Source organism: Vombatus ursinus, unplaced genomic scaffold (genome assembly GCF_900497805.2).
Source record: "Vombatus ursinus unplaced genomic scaffold, bare-nosed wombat genome assembly UNPS02014812.1, whole genome shotgun sequence".
NCBI classification, from domain to species: domain Eukaryota; kingdom Metazoa; phylum Chordata; class Mammalia; order Diprotodontia; family Vombatidae; genus Vombatus; species Vombatus ursinus.
Window position 1 is genome coordinate 55,347,128 of NW_020954590.1, and position 15,247 is coordinate 55,362,374.

At 34.1% G+C, this 15,247-nt stretch overlaps 1 protein-coding gene across 4 annotated transcripts in view; it reads right to left on the bottom strand.

Annotated features, from left to right (window-relative positions):
- Positions 1-343: 343 nt before the first annotated feature.
- LOC114054116 (protein SSXT) overlaps positions 344-15,247 on the bottom strand; it is a 94,821-nt gene continuing 79,917 nt past the window's right edge. For 2 of the 4 annotated variants that reach the window (XM_027877244.1, XM_027877246.1), the window contains 4 exons: positions 14,049-14,141; positions 13,184-13,306; positions 9,639-9,772; positions 344-2,089 (listed from right to left, as the gene is read on the bottom strand). In XM_027877244.1, coding sequence (XP_027733045.1) covers positions 2,063-2,089; positions 9,639-9,772; positions 13,184-13,306; positions 14,049-14,141 — 377 coding nt within the window. In that variant the 3' untranslated portion in view covers positions 344-2,062. The remainder of the gene's footprint in view (positions 2,090-9,638; positions 9,773-13,183; positions 13,307-14,048; positions 14,142-15,247) is intronic. The other 2 variants (XM_027877247.1, XM_027877245.1) reach the window with 1 other exon arrangement.

The following is a 15,247-nucleotide window of genomic DNA, read 5'->3' on the forward strand; positions in this document are numbered from 1 at the left end:
GTCAGTTGAGCTTATTTCAAATGAGATAACATATCTACACCAGGTTGGGTTCAGCACATTTTTGTCTCCTCGACTCATTTATCTAATTCAGTCATCTTGATTATAGCCTCATGGACTTCATTTTCTGAGAAAGATTTTTGTAACAAACAGCCTACACAACATGCTGATTACTGAACAGTTAATTCTAATTAACTTGGGCATGGCAAGAGAATTTTGATAAAGTCCTAGAATACAAATACAGTTTTGCTTTTACTGGACCAACTTACATAAAAAACCCACAGCAAAGTCTCTAGGCGAGACAATAGAGTGAGAGAGATCTAATTTAAAGAAACAAATGAGAAAATTAAAATCACAAATAATTTATTCTTCTGTTAGAGTTGATACAGTTTTAAATAGCAATGAAGTACACAGTGGTAGAAAATTGGCACAGAACCTACAAGCACTTCAATCACAATAATGCTGTTCATGCTTTATCTGTTCAAATCTTGATGTACATTTCCTACTGACCAACTTAATAAAAGAAAAAAAATTTTTCCTTTTAAAACAAATGAATTTAAATTCCTCCTTTTGAGTACACTGTACGTTTTATCTCATTCAAATGCTATGGCATCACATACACTGAGTTCTCAGAAGTGGAAAAGACAAATTCAGTAATAAAGATTATCCCCTTCCAAGGCATAGGCAACTGATAAAAATGGTGTTTTACCTTTAGGCTAATTGTGTTTTCAAATTATAAATGCAAAATTGTTATTGAAAACTCATGAATGCATGGATTCCTACACAAATCAATATTATCCTTGAATTTAGCTGAAATTATTAGGGATAGGGTGTTCTCAAATAACTACTAGGTACCATGCTATTGAACAAGGTACTGCTGCTATCTCACATGCAACATTTGTAGGCTTTAATGCATTTCACAACAAAACCTGATATATATATATTTTACCATTAAATGTTTTCCTAAACATTGCTTGGTCTTATATTAACCAATATGAAAATGAGACAAACACAAAAATGCCCCCTTTCTAAAGATATTACTCTCAATTAAGAAAGTGAGATAAGGGTAAAGTCTCCTATGCTAAATTATAAACCAATTATCCATCTAATGTTTAAAAAAAAAATTACTAAATCAAACTCTCCTTGATATCACTTATGGTATCCCCCTGCTTATTTCAAAACAGGTAAAATTAATACTTTTGGTCTATTTGTTTGTTTTGTTATTGCTCTTAGGAAGGGATTAACATTTCATTTACATGAAGCTATTACCAAAGATTTCTCAGATCCAACCCAAAGTAGTTCTGTTATTGCCTCACATTTTAAACTGTATTATAAATGATCTTTACAAAAAGATTTCTCTCCACAAAACAAGGTGGCTTTTAAAAACTGTATTCTTTTTACTCAAAACAGTATCACATAGTCCTTGATTATCTTACAGATAACAGGGATTCAAATTTCCTACACAAGATCTGAACAGCGGACATATGGCGTGCTTTGTCTTCTCCCTCACCTTTATCTTTATGTTACACCATTTTGAGACCAACCCAATCAAGCATTTACCATGCTCAGATCCACATTAACAGAGAGTTTCTGATCCTGCCCATAGCATAGTATACTGCCTTGCATATGAAATAAACATAATATACAAAATATTGCTGCTGTAAAAAGTGTGCATTTCCCTCTTCCCCTTACAAAAGAATCTGTGGAAAAGTACTAAATTCCCTTAACCTTCATAAACATACAAAGCTGTTCACACCTTTCAGTCTGTAACAGGCCATTTGAAACACAGTTCTAAAATCATTGCAAAGTGGCTATGTTGTATTTTCTGTCCAATGTTGCCATCTAGAGTAAGGATGTGAAATCAGAAGTTTTGGGTTTTTTTGATACTATAGCCTTTTTACAACTAGCCCATAAAGACTGCTTAGTGGAAAACAGTCATTTATCCACAAGATTTTTCCAAAAACTAGACGGAATGAAATATTTTCTTCACAGGGAGGTGTCCACAGTGCTGAGGTGACAATATGGCTGCTAATAGATACTGGCTACTGGAATGTAAGTACTTTTTTCATTGCTGGTAATTTCCATATTGACCCTAAAAAATAAAATTTTAAATATAATTAGATAATAGGTTTGACCATTTCCTCTGTTGGAGCAAAGAAGTAAAAGTGACAGCTCATTTTAAAAAGATTTATCCTACTACAAATAAAAAATTGTACCTTAGAGAATCAAGATTTTTTTATACTTGAAGGGGCAGAATCACCTTGGAATTTCGTTTGAAAGTCTATTTAACTGCAAATTATTTTGAGAATTGTGAATATGCAAGAAATTGTCAACTAAGCCAAACAAATAATTGTGAAGCTGTATAGTTTAAGAACTGTTGCATCACAACAATCCTAAAAGATTTACAATTCCTAGAAGGATACAGAAAATATTACAGCAGTGATTACTTTCTGCCTTATTAGTTTTAAAAGATAAAATAGAAACTATGTTGCAATAAGTAAATATTATCTTCTATGCATCACATTAAAACATTTATAAAAATTTAAGTTCTAAATCTTTTACTCAGATAAAAATTTATTACATATTCAGGACTAGATGCAAAAGTTTGTTTTCTTTGCTAAACCACTGGAAATGCATAGGTAATAAGCTTATCTACAGCCAAGTTAGTATTTGAATATGAGTCATACAGTAAAAAGTCTAAGATTTTTTTTTTAAAGGAAAATATCTAAAAACAATGAAAAGTCTTTCAAAGTTAACCAAAAAAGACTTGCCACTCTTTCAGTGCAAACACTCTTTCACAACTCATTCCCTAGGTAGGAGTACAAGTTAGGGAACAAGAAAATGAGAGGATTCCTCCCAAAAAAAGAAAGACTAAATTTTAGAACTATTTAATTTTTCTAGGTTAATCTAAGTCATCTACAAAAGAGTTTAATGATTAAATACAGCTTTTAACTATTTTCATCTAATACTTATCACTCTATGAACACTTAATAACTATTCAATTAAGTAACATTAATATGTGCAATTAAATATATGCATAACATATATACAATATATAAATAATAATAAAGCATGCAATTAAATAACATTAATATATGCAATTCTCAACTTGTGATAAATTGTATTCCAAAAGTTTGTTTTTAATTTGGGTGCTTGGAATTTGGAATACTTTCCGCCCAGAAACATTATAATTTACAGTTCAGTTACCAGACTATTGGTCCAACAAACAGAATATATATAATCCACAATGCAGGTGGCATTTTGTATGCTCCTAATGAAAATGGAATATAACAGAAAGGAACATAGACCTATTATAAAACATAAATCCACAGGTTGACTAAGAAGAATTTTTAAAGAAACCAGTAAACAATAACTGTGAGTACTATTTTTTTTTTAAATTATTCTACATGCTGATTCCTGACAGGGAGATCAAGAAGATAACGAGTTAGATGATAAAAGGGTCTTAATAACCAGCATGGGGAGTTACCCCAGAAGATGGGAAAGTTTTAGGTCATAAAAGTTAAGGAATGAAGGACCATGGGGGACTAAAAGAGAACACAACCAAAGTGAGGCAGTGTGGATCTTTGGCTTAGAGCAAGGATTCTAAGCTAGGGTAGACTACCAGGAAAGGACTGGAAAAAACTAAAAGCAGCACTGGCCTCAGGAAAAAACAGACAAGCTGAAGGAAGAACATGAGAGGAAACAGGTCTACCTTGCCCAGCAGCAGATACACAGACTGGCTATTCTGTTTTGATGGTTTATACAACAAAGAATAAAGGACACAAAGGTACAAAGGAGTGCAATCCAGGAGAGGAGAATGTTGAGATTCTTGCATGTGGCTACTGTGACCCAGGGGGTAGACTCTTCTCTCCCCTTATCAAAGAAGTGAGGAATGAGGGCAGGGGAGAGAAGGAAGAGTGAAGAAGGAAGAGGTGGGGTGAAAAAGGGAGGAAAAAAAATTCCTATAATCAAGGGAAAGCATTGAGCACAGTGCCTGGCACACAGCATGTGCTTACTAAATGTTTATGCGTTTATTGATTAACTGAAAGTGGAAGAGGGAGAAAGAAGATGAGAGGGAAGGAGTGGGCCTTCCCACAAACCACTGAACACTGCCAAATCAACATCTTCAAGTCACCCAAGTTCAAATCCGTGTTCAACGTTTTGAATTTTCCCTTTCTCCAAGAGTAAATGAGATACCAAATCTTGTCAATTTTACTTCTACAACATTTATTCACTCCTTTCCATTTTCATTGTAACTACACTACTTCTGGTCTTCATCTCTTCTTATCTGGACTATTTTAAAAGCCTACTAACTAGATTTCCCAACCCCAATGCATATTACTACTTGAATAATCTTCTAAACCCACTATTCTGGTGGTGTTGCTCCTCTACTCAAAAAACATTCAGAGAACAGATGTCAAACACAGAATACATGGGGCCAACAAAACTCCTGAGTGCAGGCTGCAGCCTGAACCAGATAAAATGTAGTTCCTATCTGATTTTATTGTGTTGATATATTATTTAAAAAAGAAATATAGAAACACATAATTTTCTAAGTCATTATGTGACCCACAGGGATCCTTACATATGGTTTAGTGGGCCCGTTTCTTTGGTTCTGCCACCACCGACTAAGTCATTTCAGTCACGTCCAACTCTTCATGACCCTATTCAGGATTTTCTTAACAAAGATATTGGAGTAATTTGTCATTTCCTTCTCCAGCTCATTTTACAGATGAGGAAACTGAGGCAAACAGGGTTAAGTTACTTGCCCAAGGTCACACAAGCGTCTGAGGCTGGATTTGAACTCAGGTCCAGGCCCAACATTCTATACACGATACCACCTAGTTGTCATATCTATACCTATTACTAACATTATGATCTTGGCATTCAATGCCCTCCAAAATATGCTTCAAGCTACATTTCCAAATTTCCCTTACTAGCTCCTCTTCACTTTTTCAGCATTCCTGCTTCCTTATCCCTGGGTCTAGTTCTTTTTTCCTTGACTCCATATCTATGCTCAAAACTTCCCCCTTGACTAGAATGAACTCTATCCTTTTCATCTCACATCTATTGTGTGAAGTCCTTCCCTTTCTTCAGGGCACAATTCAAATGTCACTTTCTGCCTTCCATTACTCTCTAAGGTACAAATGATCATTTCCTCCTTAAATTATTCTCAGGCAAATCTTGACCTTGCCCCACTCCCCTTCTATCACCTCTTTCCATGAATTACAGGTATCTATACACATCTCACTCTCTCCACCCCTCCTTCCTTTCTTTCTTCTCTTTCTGTCTGTCTATGTCTCTCTCTTACTGTAAGCTCCTTAAGAGCAGGGTCTATGCCTTATTTGTACCTTCACACCCTCAATTCTACTATAGTGCTATACCAATAATCACTAAATAAATAAGGGAGATAATATGGTAAACTAAAAGTAGCTGGTGCTGGAGCCAAGAGCAAAGGTTCAAATCCTGTCTCTGATGATTATTACTTGTGTAAGTCATTTAACTTCCCTAAGCCTCAGTTTCCTCATCTAAAAAATGAAGGAGTTAAATCAGATGACCTCTGAGGCCCCTTCCAACTCTATGTTGAAGAACCTAAGAAATTTTTTTTTTAGTCATTGAAACCCATCAGATTCTCCTTCCTATGGGTAGGGTAATCTGAAGCATATAATCAGTAAAGGTTAAAAAAAATGTATTGTAGAACTGAAATACTTCTGTATTTTAAGAAATGGAATATTATTAACCTGAAAACATCAATGTTCCTATGAAAAGAGATACATTCATTCTTAAAGGAAATCTGGATGAATATCACTATCCAGGCATGCTACCAAAAGCTGCTCTGATGACATCGTTAATATACTGAAAAACAGGGTGAGGTATAAGGAGTCAGATAGCTTAGTGGTTCCAGCTCCAACTCTTTTCACCTTCATGTGAGATAAGTCACTTAAACTTCAAGCCTGTTTCCTTATATATAAAATGGTGGTAAAATTATTTTAATCACAGGTATGTTGTAACTTATAGTATAAACTTACTGTATGATAAATGTCAGATTTTTACTATAATTTATAATCAAGCCCCTCTTTAACAGTGGGCATTCTAATCAGTATAATTTTCTTTAGCTAATTCTTATTATCAATTCCCTAAGCCAAGTCCAAGACAGCAGGAAAGTTTAGGTGTTCATTTAGGATCTTTGTTTTTCACTTCGATTGTTAAAAATCACACTAATATGTAAAAACACTTTATTCATTAATAAAAGGATTGTCTTTGTTAGCAACAGTCTAGTGTACAAAGAGGCTTGCTTTGAGCCAGGCATTGTGCTCAGTACTAGTAATGCAAATACAAAAATAATAACAGTTCTTGTCATCCAGAAGCATACATTCTGAGTTAGTTGGTCATCTGCTGGCTTTTCCAACATCAGAGAAAAGAATTTACCTCCACTTAGCCCTCCTCTAACCCCCAACCTCCCCAAAATACCTTAAGGATATTTAAACTGCCCAGTATCCGCAAATACAAAAATACACTGGTTGTCCCATAATGCCCAGCACTTAGCAAAGTGTCTGGCACATAGTAGATGCTTAATAAATGTTTACTGAATGACTGAGTATAGAGAAAAGGCAAAAGAATATTAGCACCAGAAACCCCAGACTGAGTTATAATCAAATAACTTCTTTCTACAAGTTGTACTGGGGATCAGAACTTTTCCACTTTTCAACTCCTACCTTGGGAGTTGGATTATTGTACCTTCTCCAACTCTGAGTAAGATATATTTTGAGGAGTGGGGACAATGGCTATGTGAAGGTGCCACCTTCTTGCAAAATCTTTCCTAAATAACCTTAGTTGTCAGTTTTTTATCTCTTCAAATTATCTTCTATTTACTGATCTATAGAACCACTATATCTCCTCCCAGGAAAATGTAAGCTCCCTGAGGTCAGGAGCACATATTTGGTATTTTTGTCTTTGTATCCTTAATGTCTAGCTCAGTGCCTTGTACATAGCAGGCATTCAGGAAATGCTTATTCAAAAAACTGAATTCATCTAAGAATTGTCATCACTAGCTAGACCTTAAACATGTAAACAAAAAAACCTAAAAAAGGTTAAGGGTTCCTTGGAAAGAAAGAATTTTTCTACCTCTTTTACAGGATGAAGAGAAATTCTTTTTATTTATTTATTTATTTTTTGGTCCTTCAGCCAACCAACTCCCATGCACTTCCATTTTGCCTGACTTAAAATCACAACTACTTAGGAGCTGAAAGTCTCCTTCTAGTGCATCTAGTTTAATGCCCCATCCAAGAACCATTCATTTAAATCTACTCTAGTCCTCTAACAAATCTCATGTCTCTGTAAAGACCCATGTAAGGCTTTTTATATTCTGAATTCAGCTTCTCTGGCACCAATCTTCTGCCCTCTGCAACACTGTTTCATTTCAGGTCACTTTTTCCCAGAACTAATTAATATTAGGGTTAGTTACACTTACATGTAGAGTCAGTGTAGTAAAGAAGGGTGTTGGTATTAAAACAGATTGAATTTGAACAGTCTGAGGCATTATACTACTACAAAGACTTGGAGTTAAGAAGCAATGTAAGCGATAATAGAAAGATGAATGACTGCAGAATTAGATGAACTGATTACAGATGCTCTTTGACAGGTATTTGCTCCATACTATATAACTGGTGACTAAAGAAATACAGGCCACAATGTTTGGTGACCCTCCTGTGTAAGATTTAATGGGAGAACAGGGAAAAGAGTCCACAAGATGACGTATGGATGGCAGCAATCTGTTTCTTAGGAGAGAATACCCACCAGTTCCAACTGCTACAGATACTACTCACTCAAGATCAATAGTTTTCATAGAAGCATGAATTTTGAGCTAGAAGAGCCAACAGAAATCATCAAGTCCTCATTTAAACTAAGGCCAAAGATGGTGACTTAATAAAAAAAAAAATCACATAGAAAGTGGCAGAGTTATGATTTGAACTCAGGTCCTCTGAATCGAAATCCAATGCTCTTTTCACTGAATAAAGGAGCTCATTAGATAGATTATCTAGCTTCTTGCTTCTTTTCTTCCTATATAACTTGAGTTCATCTTACTTCTTACCAGTACCATCCACAAGGTACAAGAAAGGAAACAGAAAGATAAAATTCAAACCAATCAAGCTGTCTACTTAGAAAACTTTGGCAGATTTGGGGTAAAATAGTTAACCACCAGTTAAAAAAGCTATTCTTTCTGCCTATTTGGATTATCCATGCTCTCCTTGTCTCTATTAGTGTTCACAAGTGGGAGAAAGAATGAAAAACAACAGTAACTGAACCTTGCAAAGAAGGTACAATTCTGTATAGGATATACTAATTAAATATAATATAAGTCTATTAAAATTATTAAGTTTAAAAGTACGCACCAACTATGTGGTTTAAATTATAGTAAGTAATTGATCATCTCTAAAGGGTATGCTATCTTGCTGAGAAGGTAAGATTTATACATATAAAACAATCATATAATAACGTGAGACAGTATACAGCTATTCAAGTTCAAAAAAGGATGAGATTAATATAATCTGCAATTATTTAGAAAGGCTACATGGAAGAGGTGGAATTTGAGCTAGGCCTTAAAAAATTAATATTTTCATATAAACTTAGAGAGGATAAGTTAGCATTCATTCTATATAGAAAGGGCAAAGGATAAGAATAGAGTGTGAAGGGTTCAGGGGAGTGGTAGGTACAAGAAAGAAGAACTGAATAACTGTACATAAAATTAGATAATATATAAAAAGTGCTTTTCAAACCTTAAAAAGTTAGATAATGTTCATTATTATTGTTGTTGTTTTTACATATGACTTGTGATAGAGATGGACAACAGAATTAGTTAAAATAAAGCCAGATGATGATAGAGGGCTAACATATCATACTGAGCAATTTGGACTATTATCCTGCAGGCTAAAGCTTTCCAACTAGTTGACAGTGATCATTAATATCAACCAGGTAAACTGAGAACTAGTAGCTATCAACATGGCCTCCATTCCAATGACATGTAAGCGTTTCCAATAGGCAGATGGTGCATGTGGGAAATTGTTGGCCACTCTTCCTTTCCCCACTACAAATCGGTTTGGTAGAGAGAAACAGGCTATATCAGCAAAGTAACAATTTATAAATAACATTGTGTCCTGTCAATACCTCCCCTCCCAAAAAATGACATTTCTCAAAAAAAAAAGGCAGGGAATTCTGGTTATAGACAAATGAAAAGCCACTGCACATTATTCTCGAGGAAAGCAAAATGAAGAAAATAGTGTTTTAGGTAGATTAATTTTATGGCAATATGTTAGATGTGCTGAAAGAGGCAGCCACTGGAGGAGTTCATGAGACTAGTTACGAAGCTTTTTAAAAATTTTGGTGCAAGGTGACAACCTTCTAAACTAGGGTAATAGCACTGGAAATGTAGGCAAATAGATGCAATAGATATCATAAAGGAAGAACTGACAGGCTATGGTAACTAAAAATAACATATGTTACAATGAGGCTTTTATGTAATAGATTTTTCTTAATAACATATTAATAAGAATATTAGAGGGCAAATGAAGCCCTCAAAACTAAAAGCCAGTATTAATAAAAAGGAAAACAAAACAACTGAAATAGAATCATAGTAATTTTACCTGGTCATATCCATAAGGCCTCTGCTGGGGTGGCTGTGGTGGTCCAGGCTGTGTAGGTCTGTACCCCCCATACTGCTGACCCTGTCCTTGTGGGTAATTGGGATATTGAGGCCCTGGACCACTCTGTGACGGACCTGTAAGATTATTAAGAAAAAATAAGGATTGGTATCCCAAAACATAAAATATATGTAACAATAAAAGTCCTTTAGAACTAAAAGGTTCATACAGTAATAAAGAGGTGACATAGCAGAGTGAAAAAAACATCAGATTTGGGCTCAGAGGCTTGGGTCAGAATCCTGGTTGCTGCTCATTTCCCACATGATCTTAGACAAATTACCTAGCTTTTCCTACTTCATCTGTAAAATAAGGAGGTTGGAAGAGCACAAATGTAGTAATCAATTGGTATCTAACTCACTTGGGCCCAAACAACACATGTGTTTCTAAATCAGTTACGGTTCTCTGGCAACTTGTCTTACTTCTTAAGTGATGACATTAAAAAGGGGCTGCATTTACATTTTTAAATAAAGTTTGCCAATTTTGAATTTGTGATGATGATGATGATGGTGATGATGACAACGACGACAACAACAGAATCTAACATGTATATAATGCTTAATATGTGCCAGGCATTGTACTAAGCACTTTAAAATCATTATTTCATTTGATCTTCACAATAACCCTGAGAAGTAGGTATTGTTATTATCCCCATTTAACAGATGACGAAACTGAGGTAAAGAGGTGAAATGACTTGACAAGATCATCATAAAGCTTTCTTTTAGTACTATTAACATCTGAAGAAACACTTTTTGCCAAGTAATATAATTCGGTCAATGAAATTTCAAAAGCTATCTATTCTATTTTAGCAAACACATACAGCTTTTTAAATTGTTGGTTTTTCTAAAAGTTTATTTTTTACAAGACTTCAAAATATTCCTCCAGTTTTGTATAACAGGAAGCAGATTAACTACAAAATAGTAATATTACTCATACAATTTCAACGACCTAAAATATCTTGCTCCAGTGCAACTAGTATCTCACATTCCAAACTTTTATAACTGCCTTAACAAAATGGATAGCAGAAATAGATGGCTATAAAGTAATTAAGAACCATAATGATGGTCATACATTATAGGAGGTAGTACTTTATTAAAAGATGTAATAAGCAAGAAGCAGGAAAAGATGGAAGAGTAAACATACCACTACCAGTTTACAAAGTTGAAAAACTCTCTGAATATATAAAATGGTAGAACTTAACAGTTATATGATTTTAGAGGCATAACTGCAAAATATTAACCAAAAGAGCCAAATGACTACTTCATACTTTGTAGAATATTTTGCAATATAACATTTTAACAACAAAAAAAAAAACAAATGAAAGTTCTCAAAGAGTAGTAAGCTGTATGTATTAGACCCAGATGTGCCTTCAGAGCATTATTGGGTATCACTATTTTAAATGCCTTATTTGACCATGAAAAAAGAATAATTTGGCATGAAAGAGACTGTAAGGGATTGATGTACGTTTTTCTACCCAAGTCTAAATGTACTTTTCCAAACAGAAATGTTAGCTCTATAAAAACGGCCACCTACCATAAAGAATTCTTTATAAAACTTAAGCTAGAAAGCTCTGACACTTGAATGTTTTCTACAACAGGCTAACACGAAAACCCTAGCCATTCAAAACCTACCTTAAGAAAACAGATCTCAGAGGGAAATATCATCAGGTAATAATAAATCAGCATCTTAGTATTAAAATGGGAAGAAAATAATTTTCTCAAGTAATCCTAACCTTACATAAATTCCATCAGTCTAATCATTAAAACTCTAATTTTTTTTTTCCATTAGAAGAATACTTGACTGTTAAGGCCTGGGGGGAAAGACAAAATAGGAACCCTCCCTCAGGTTTTCCTGGTGTTTACACAGCAACTACTTAATACAAATAATATTTAATTCTATTTTACTTTATCATCCTTCATGATCATTAATCATTTTTATTATAAATCAATGCATTTGCTTCTTTCTTAAAATGTTACAAGGCTTTCAAATAATGAAGTTTTACATATTACTGCTGCATTTTCATTTGATAGGACTGAAACTAAAAAATTGTGTGTATGTGTGTAAAAGTTTAACCTATCTGTGCCTTGGTTTTGTCATCTGTAAAATGGAATGATAACAGCACCTACCTCATAGGATTGTTGTTAGGATCAAAGGAGGCAACATATGTAAAGCGCTTTGAAAACCTAAAAGCCATATATAAATTCTATCATTAAATCTAGAGAACAAAACTAAATAGTAATGAAATATTAAGTTTCTTCAGAAATACTCAAGTGGAAGAGGAAGTAATAAGCTAAAGGGTCTGCCATCCTTTGAAGGAAGTATAAGAGTAAGTCCCATATGGGCAAAATATGATACAACATGAAAAAATGTCTAAGGTTTTAGCAAGAAATGGAGAAGGAACATTTTTTAGTTGTCCCTAATAACTCTCTATGACTATACGTTGCAGTTCTACATTGGTAGAGGTAGCTTCTTCCCAAATGTTCCCTATACCAATGAGAACAGAAGATCGAGACAAGAAAAAAATTTAAGATGAATTTCTTTAATGTTTTTAAAATAAATAAAGCCTGATTATGATGTACGGAGGCAAAACACCATGTCAGAGTTTGGTAAGTTGCACTGTCTCTAGGACCCTAACTTTAGAGTACATAGGGTTGCTATCCCTGCTACCAGAACTTTGGACTTGGCCTCTGGGACACTTTATCCTGCCTGGAACCAGGCCTTTATATTACTTCCCAGCCACCTCCATGCTACAGTGCCACAAACATTCTAACCCATACCCTTTCCCAGCCACCTTTTATGAGTTGTCTTCCTCCATTAGGAGGCCTATGAGTGGAATGTTGTGTATTTTCAGATGTTTTCAATGTATCACTCAGTTTCGCTAATTATGTTTTTCCTTCTTTTGACTTTTTAAAAAATATATTACTTGTCATATGAAATGGCTCTCTGGGAATATGGAAGAGAAAAATGCAGGGGGAAATTCAAATGATGCAAAAGTAAAAGATCCATAAAAATGTATTTTTAAAAATTTAAGGAGCCCCACTTAAAAAAAGCATATCTTTGAGGACAAAGACTATCTTGCTTGTATTTTTATCCCCCATGCTTTAAACAGAAGCTAATCTTAATAAATGTAAGTTTTAAAACGCTAATCTTAATAAATGTTCTACTGTCTATAAGAGCAGTAATTAATAGCTTACTCAAATAAATATTTTTATCAAAGGGTGATTCATGGCAAAAAAAAAACTATCTACTTCATTTCACACTATTAAGTATACGACAGAACCTTGTCAATCAAAAGACTGACAATATCCTTAGAGTTTTTCCTTCTATTTCCTAACAAAGATGAATTCTAACAAATTTATCAGAATTTTACATTTCCAGGCTGAAAAACAGGGAAAGAAATCTATTTATTCTTCAATAATTCACTCTCTACTCCCTGTCTGACCCTCACCAAACCCCGCCCCCAAAAAATTCACAAAAAGCTATGTACATACCATAACCCTGCTGCTGTCCTGGGTAAGGCTGCTGACCTGGATACTGCTGCTGTTGTGGTGGATAACCCTGTTGTGGAGGTGGTCCTTGATATGCATCTTGCTGCTGACCATACTGTGAATTGCCTGCAGGATGATTGGAAGAGGGAAAAAAAGAGCCATTGAGAGGTTTGCTTAATTAATTTATTTTTCCTTCTAAGATGCACAGCCAACAACACAAGAACAAAAATGAAATGCAATCTTGATTTTTAAAAGTTAACAAAACAAAGAAAACTCAAACCAAACAGAAGGATTCGGCCAAACAAACTGCAGTTAAAGCCAATTTTGCAAGGTTGAACTGCAGCATTTTCAGCGTCTCTGCCATACGAGCATTACATTTACTGGAACATCACAGTCATAAGATCATGACTATGCTAAATAAAATAAAAAAGACAAAATTAAAGACAGCTACAAGAGCACACACTAGCTACACAAGATCAGCAAGCTGTTTCCTAAAGGCACTATATTCATATATGAAATTATGTATGTATATATGTATATATATGTAAACACACACAGAAAAAAAAAAAAAAAACAACCGAACTGATGGATTCGTGTTTAAATAGAAATTTTCCATTGAGTAAAAAAAAAATTTCTAAAGATCTTTTAGTCATTTTACTGTTGTTAGAGAATGGCAAATTATGGTTACACATTTTAGGTGTTTGCAAGAAAATTATTTTGACTGCTGTGGGGACTCCATAACTTTCAAGATAGCCAGCAACTAGTACTCTACAAGAGTTTTGGTTTGGATACAGGTTGCCTTGTGCAAGAAATTTCATTCCTGGGAGAGGAGATATATGTGCATATGTGTGTGAAGGTATATAGATACCTCCTTCGTAGTAATGTTGTGAGGAATCCTCATAAGGCCTATCGTAGCCTTGTTCAGGATACGACGGTTGCTGATAACCGTAATCATTATGACCTACATCAATTCGACAAGAGACAGGAAGAAACGTTAATGGCCAATGAGTGAAAACCCTAAAAATATTTAAACTTTCAGATAAAATGAAAAAAATTTAACTGGAAATACATAAAAAAATTTTTTTCAATCGCATTAGCCAAATATTTACCAATATGACTGAATTTCATATTGAGTCAACGTGCAGATTTTTTTTTTTTAAAGTAAAAAGCAATAGTTTTAGCAACACCACAGAAAGGGACAGTCTTAACCTTCTGATAATCCTCACTGGGAGAAAAAAACTTTATCTTCCATTAAAAAAAGAGAATGAAAGCATTTAGGCCTTTCACATGTAAATAACCTGAATTAAATTAGAATGAACAAAGGAAGCAATTATCATATTTTGTCAAACACCTGTTCTGCTGATCTCCAATTCCACAGCATATGCTAAAGACAATACAAAATATAACAGAGGTTCATAAGGTTTTTTTTCCCCTGAAAGAAACTGAGACAAAATTTTTACATTATATTTTCCCATTTAAAGCATTAGGAATTGAAAATATATGCCTTTTCTAAAATTATTCAATTATTTTTCAAAGTATTTTCACATACAACCTTTAGAAAATTACTGTAGTTTTTACATAGATTCAAAGTTACCTCTATCTTAATAACTCAAAGTATACCCGACCTGTATGTTGTTTTAAGACACAATCTGTTTCTCCTGCAAGATTACAGGAAACTAGTACCAAAAAATATTCCTGAATTCACAACTGTTTTTAACAAGGAATGCAGATATAAAGCTAAAATAAGTGATAAAATTCTGGAAGAATAACTAAATAAGGTTAAGGGCAGGGAGTTAAAAGTATTACATTCATTGCTCTGCTCTGTGTGTTCCAAAGTTCTAAAAAAACTACCTGAGAAATACCTATGCTGTTATTTGCATAAATATTCAGAAATATTAGAACATGCCCAATGCTGCTTAACAAAATTATTTAACTTTAAAGAATAATTGATCCTTGTAAATGTCAGACACATATATAAAAACACATCTATGCAAATATACACTTTTAACCAACAATCCTTAATGAAGAACACTAAAATAAGTTATCTTCAGTAATTTTTAAGGTTTG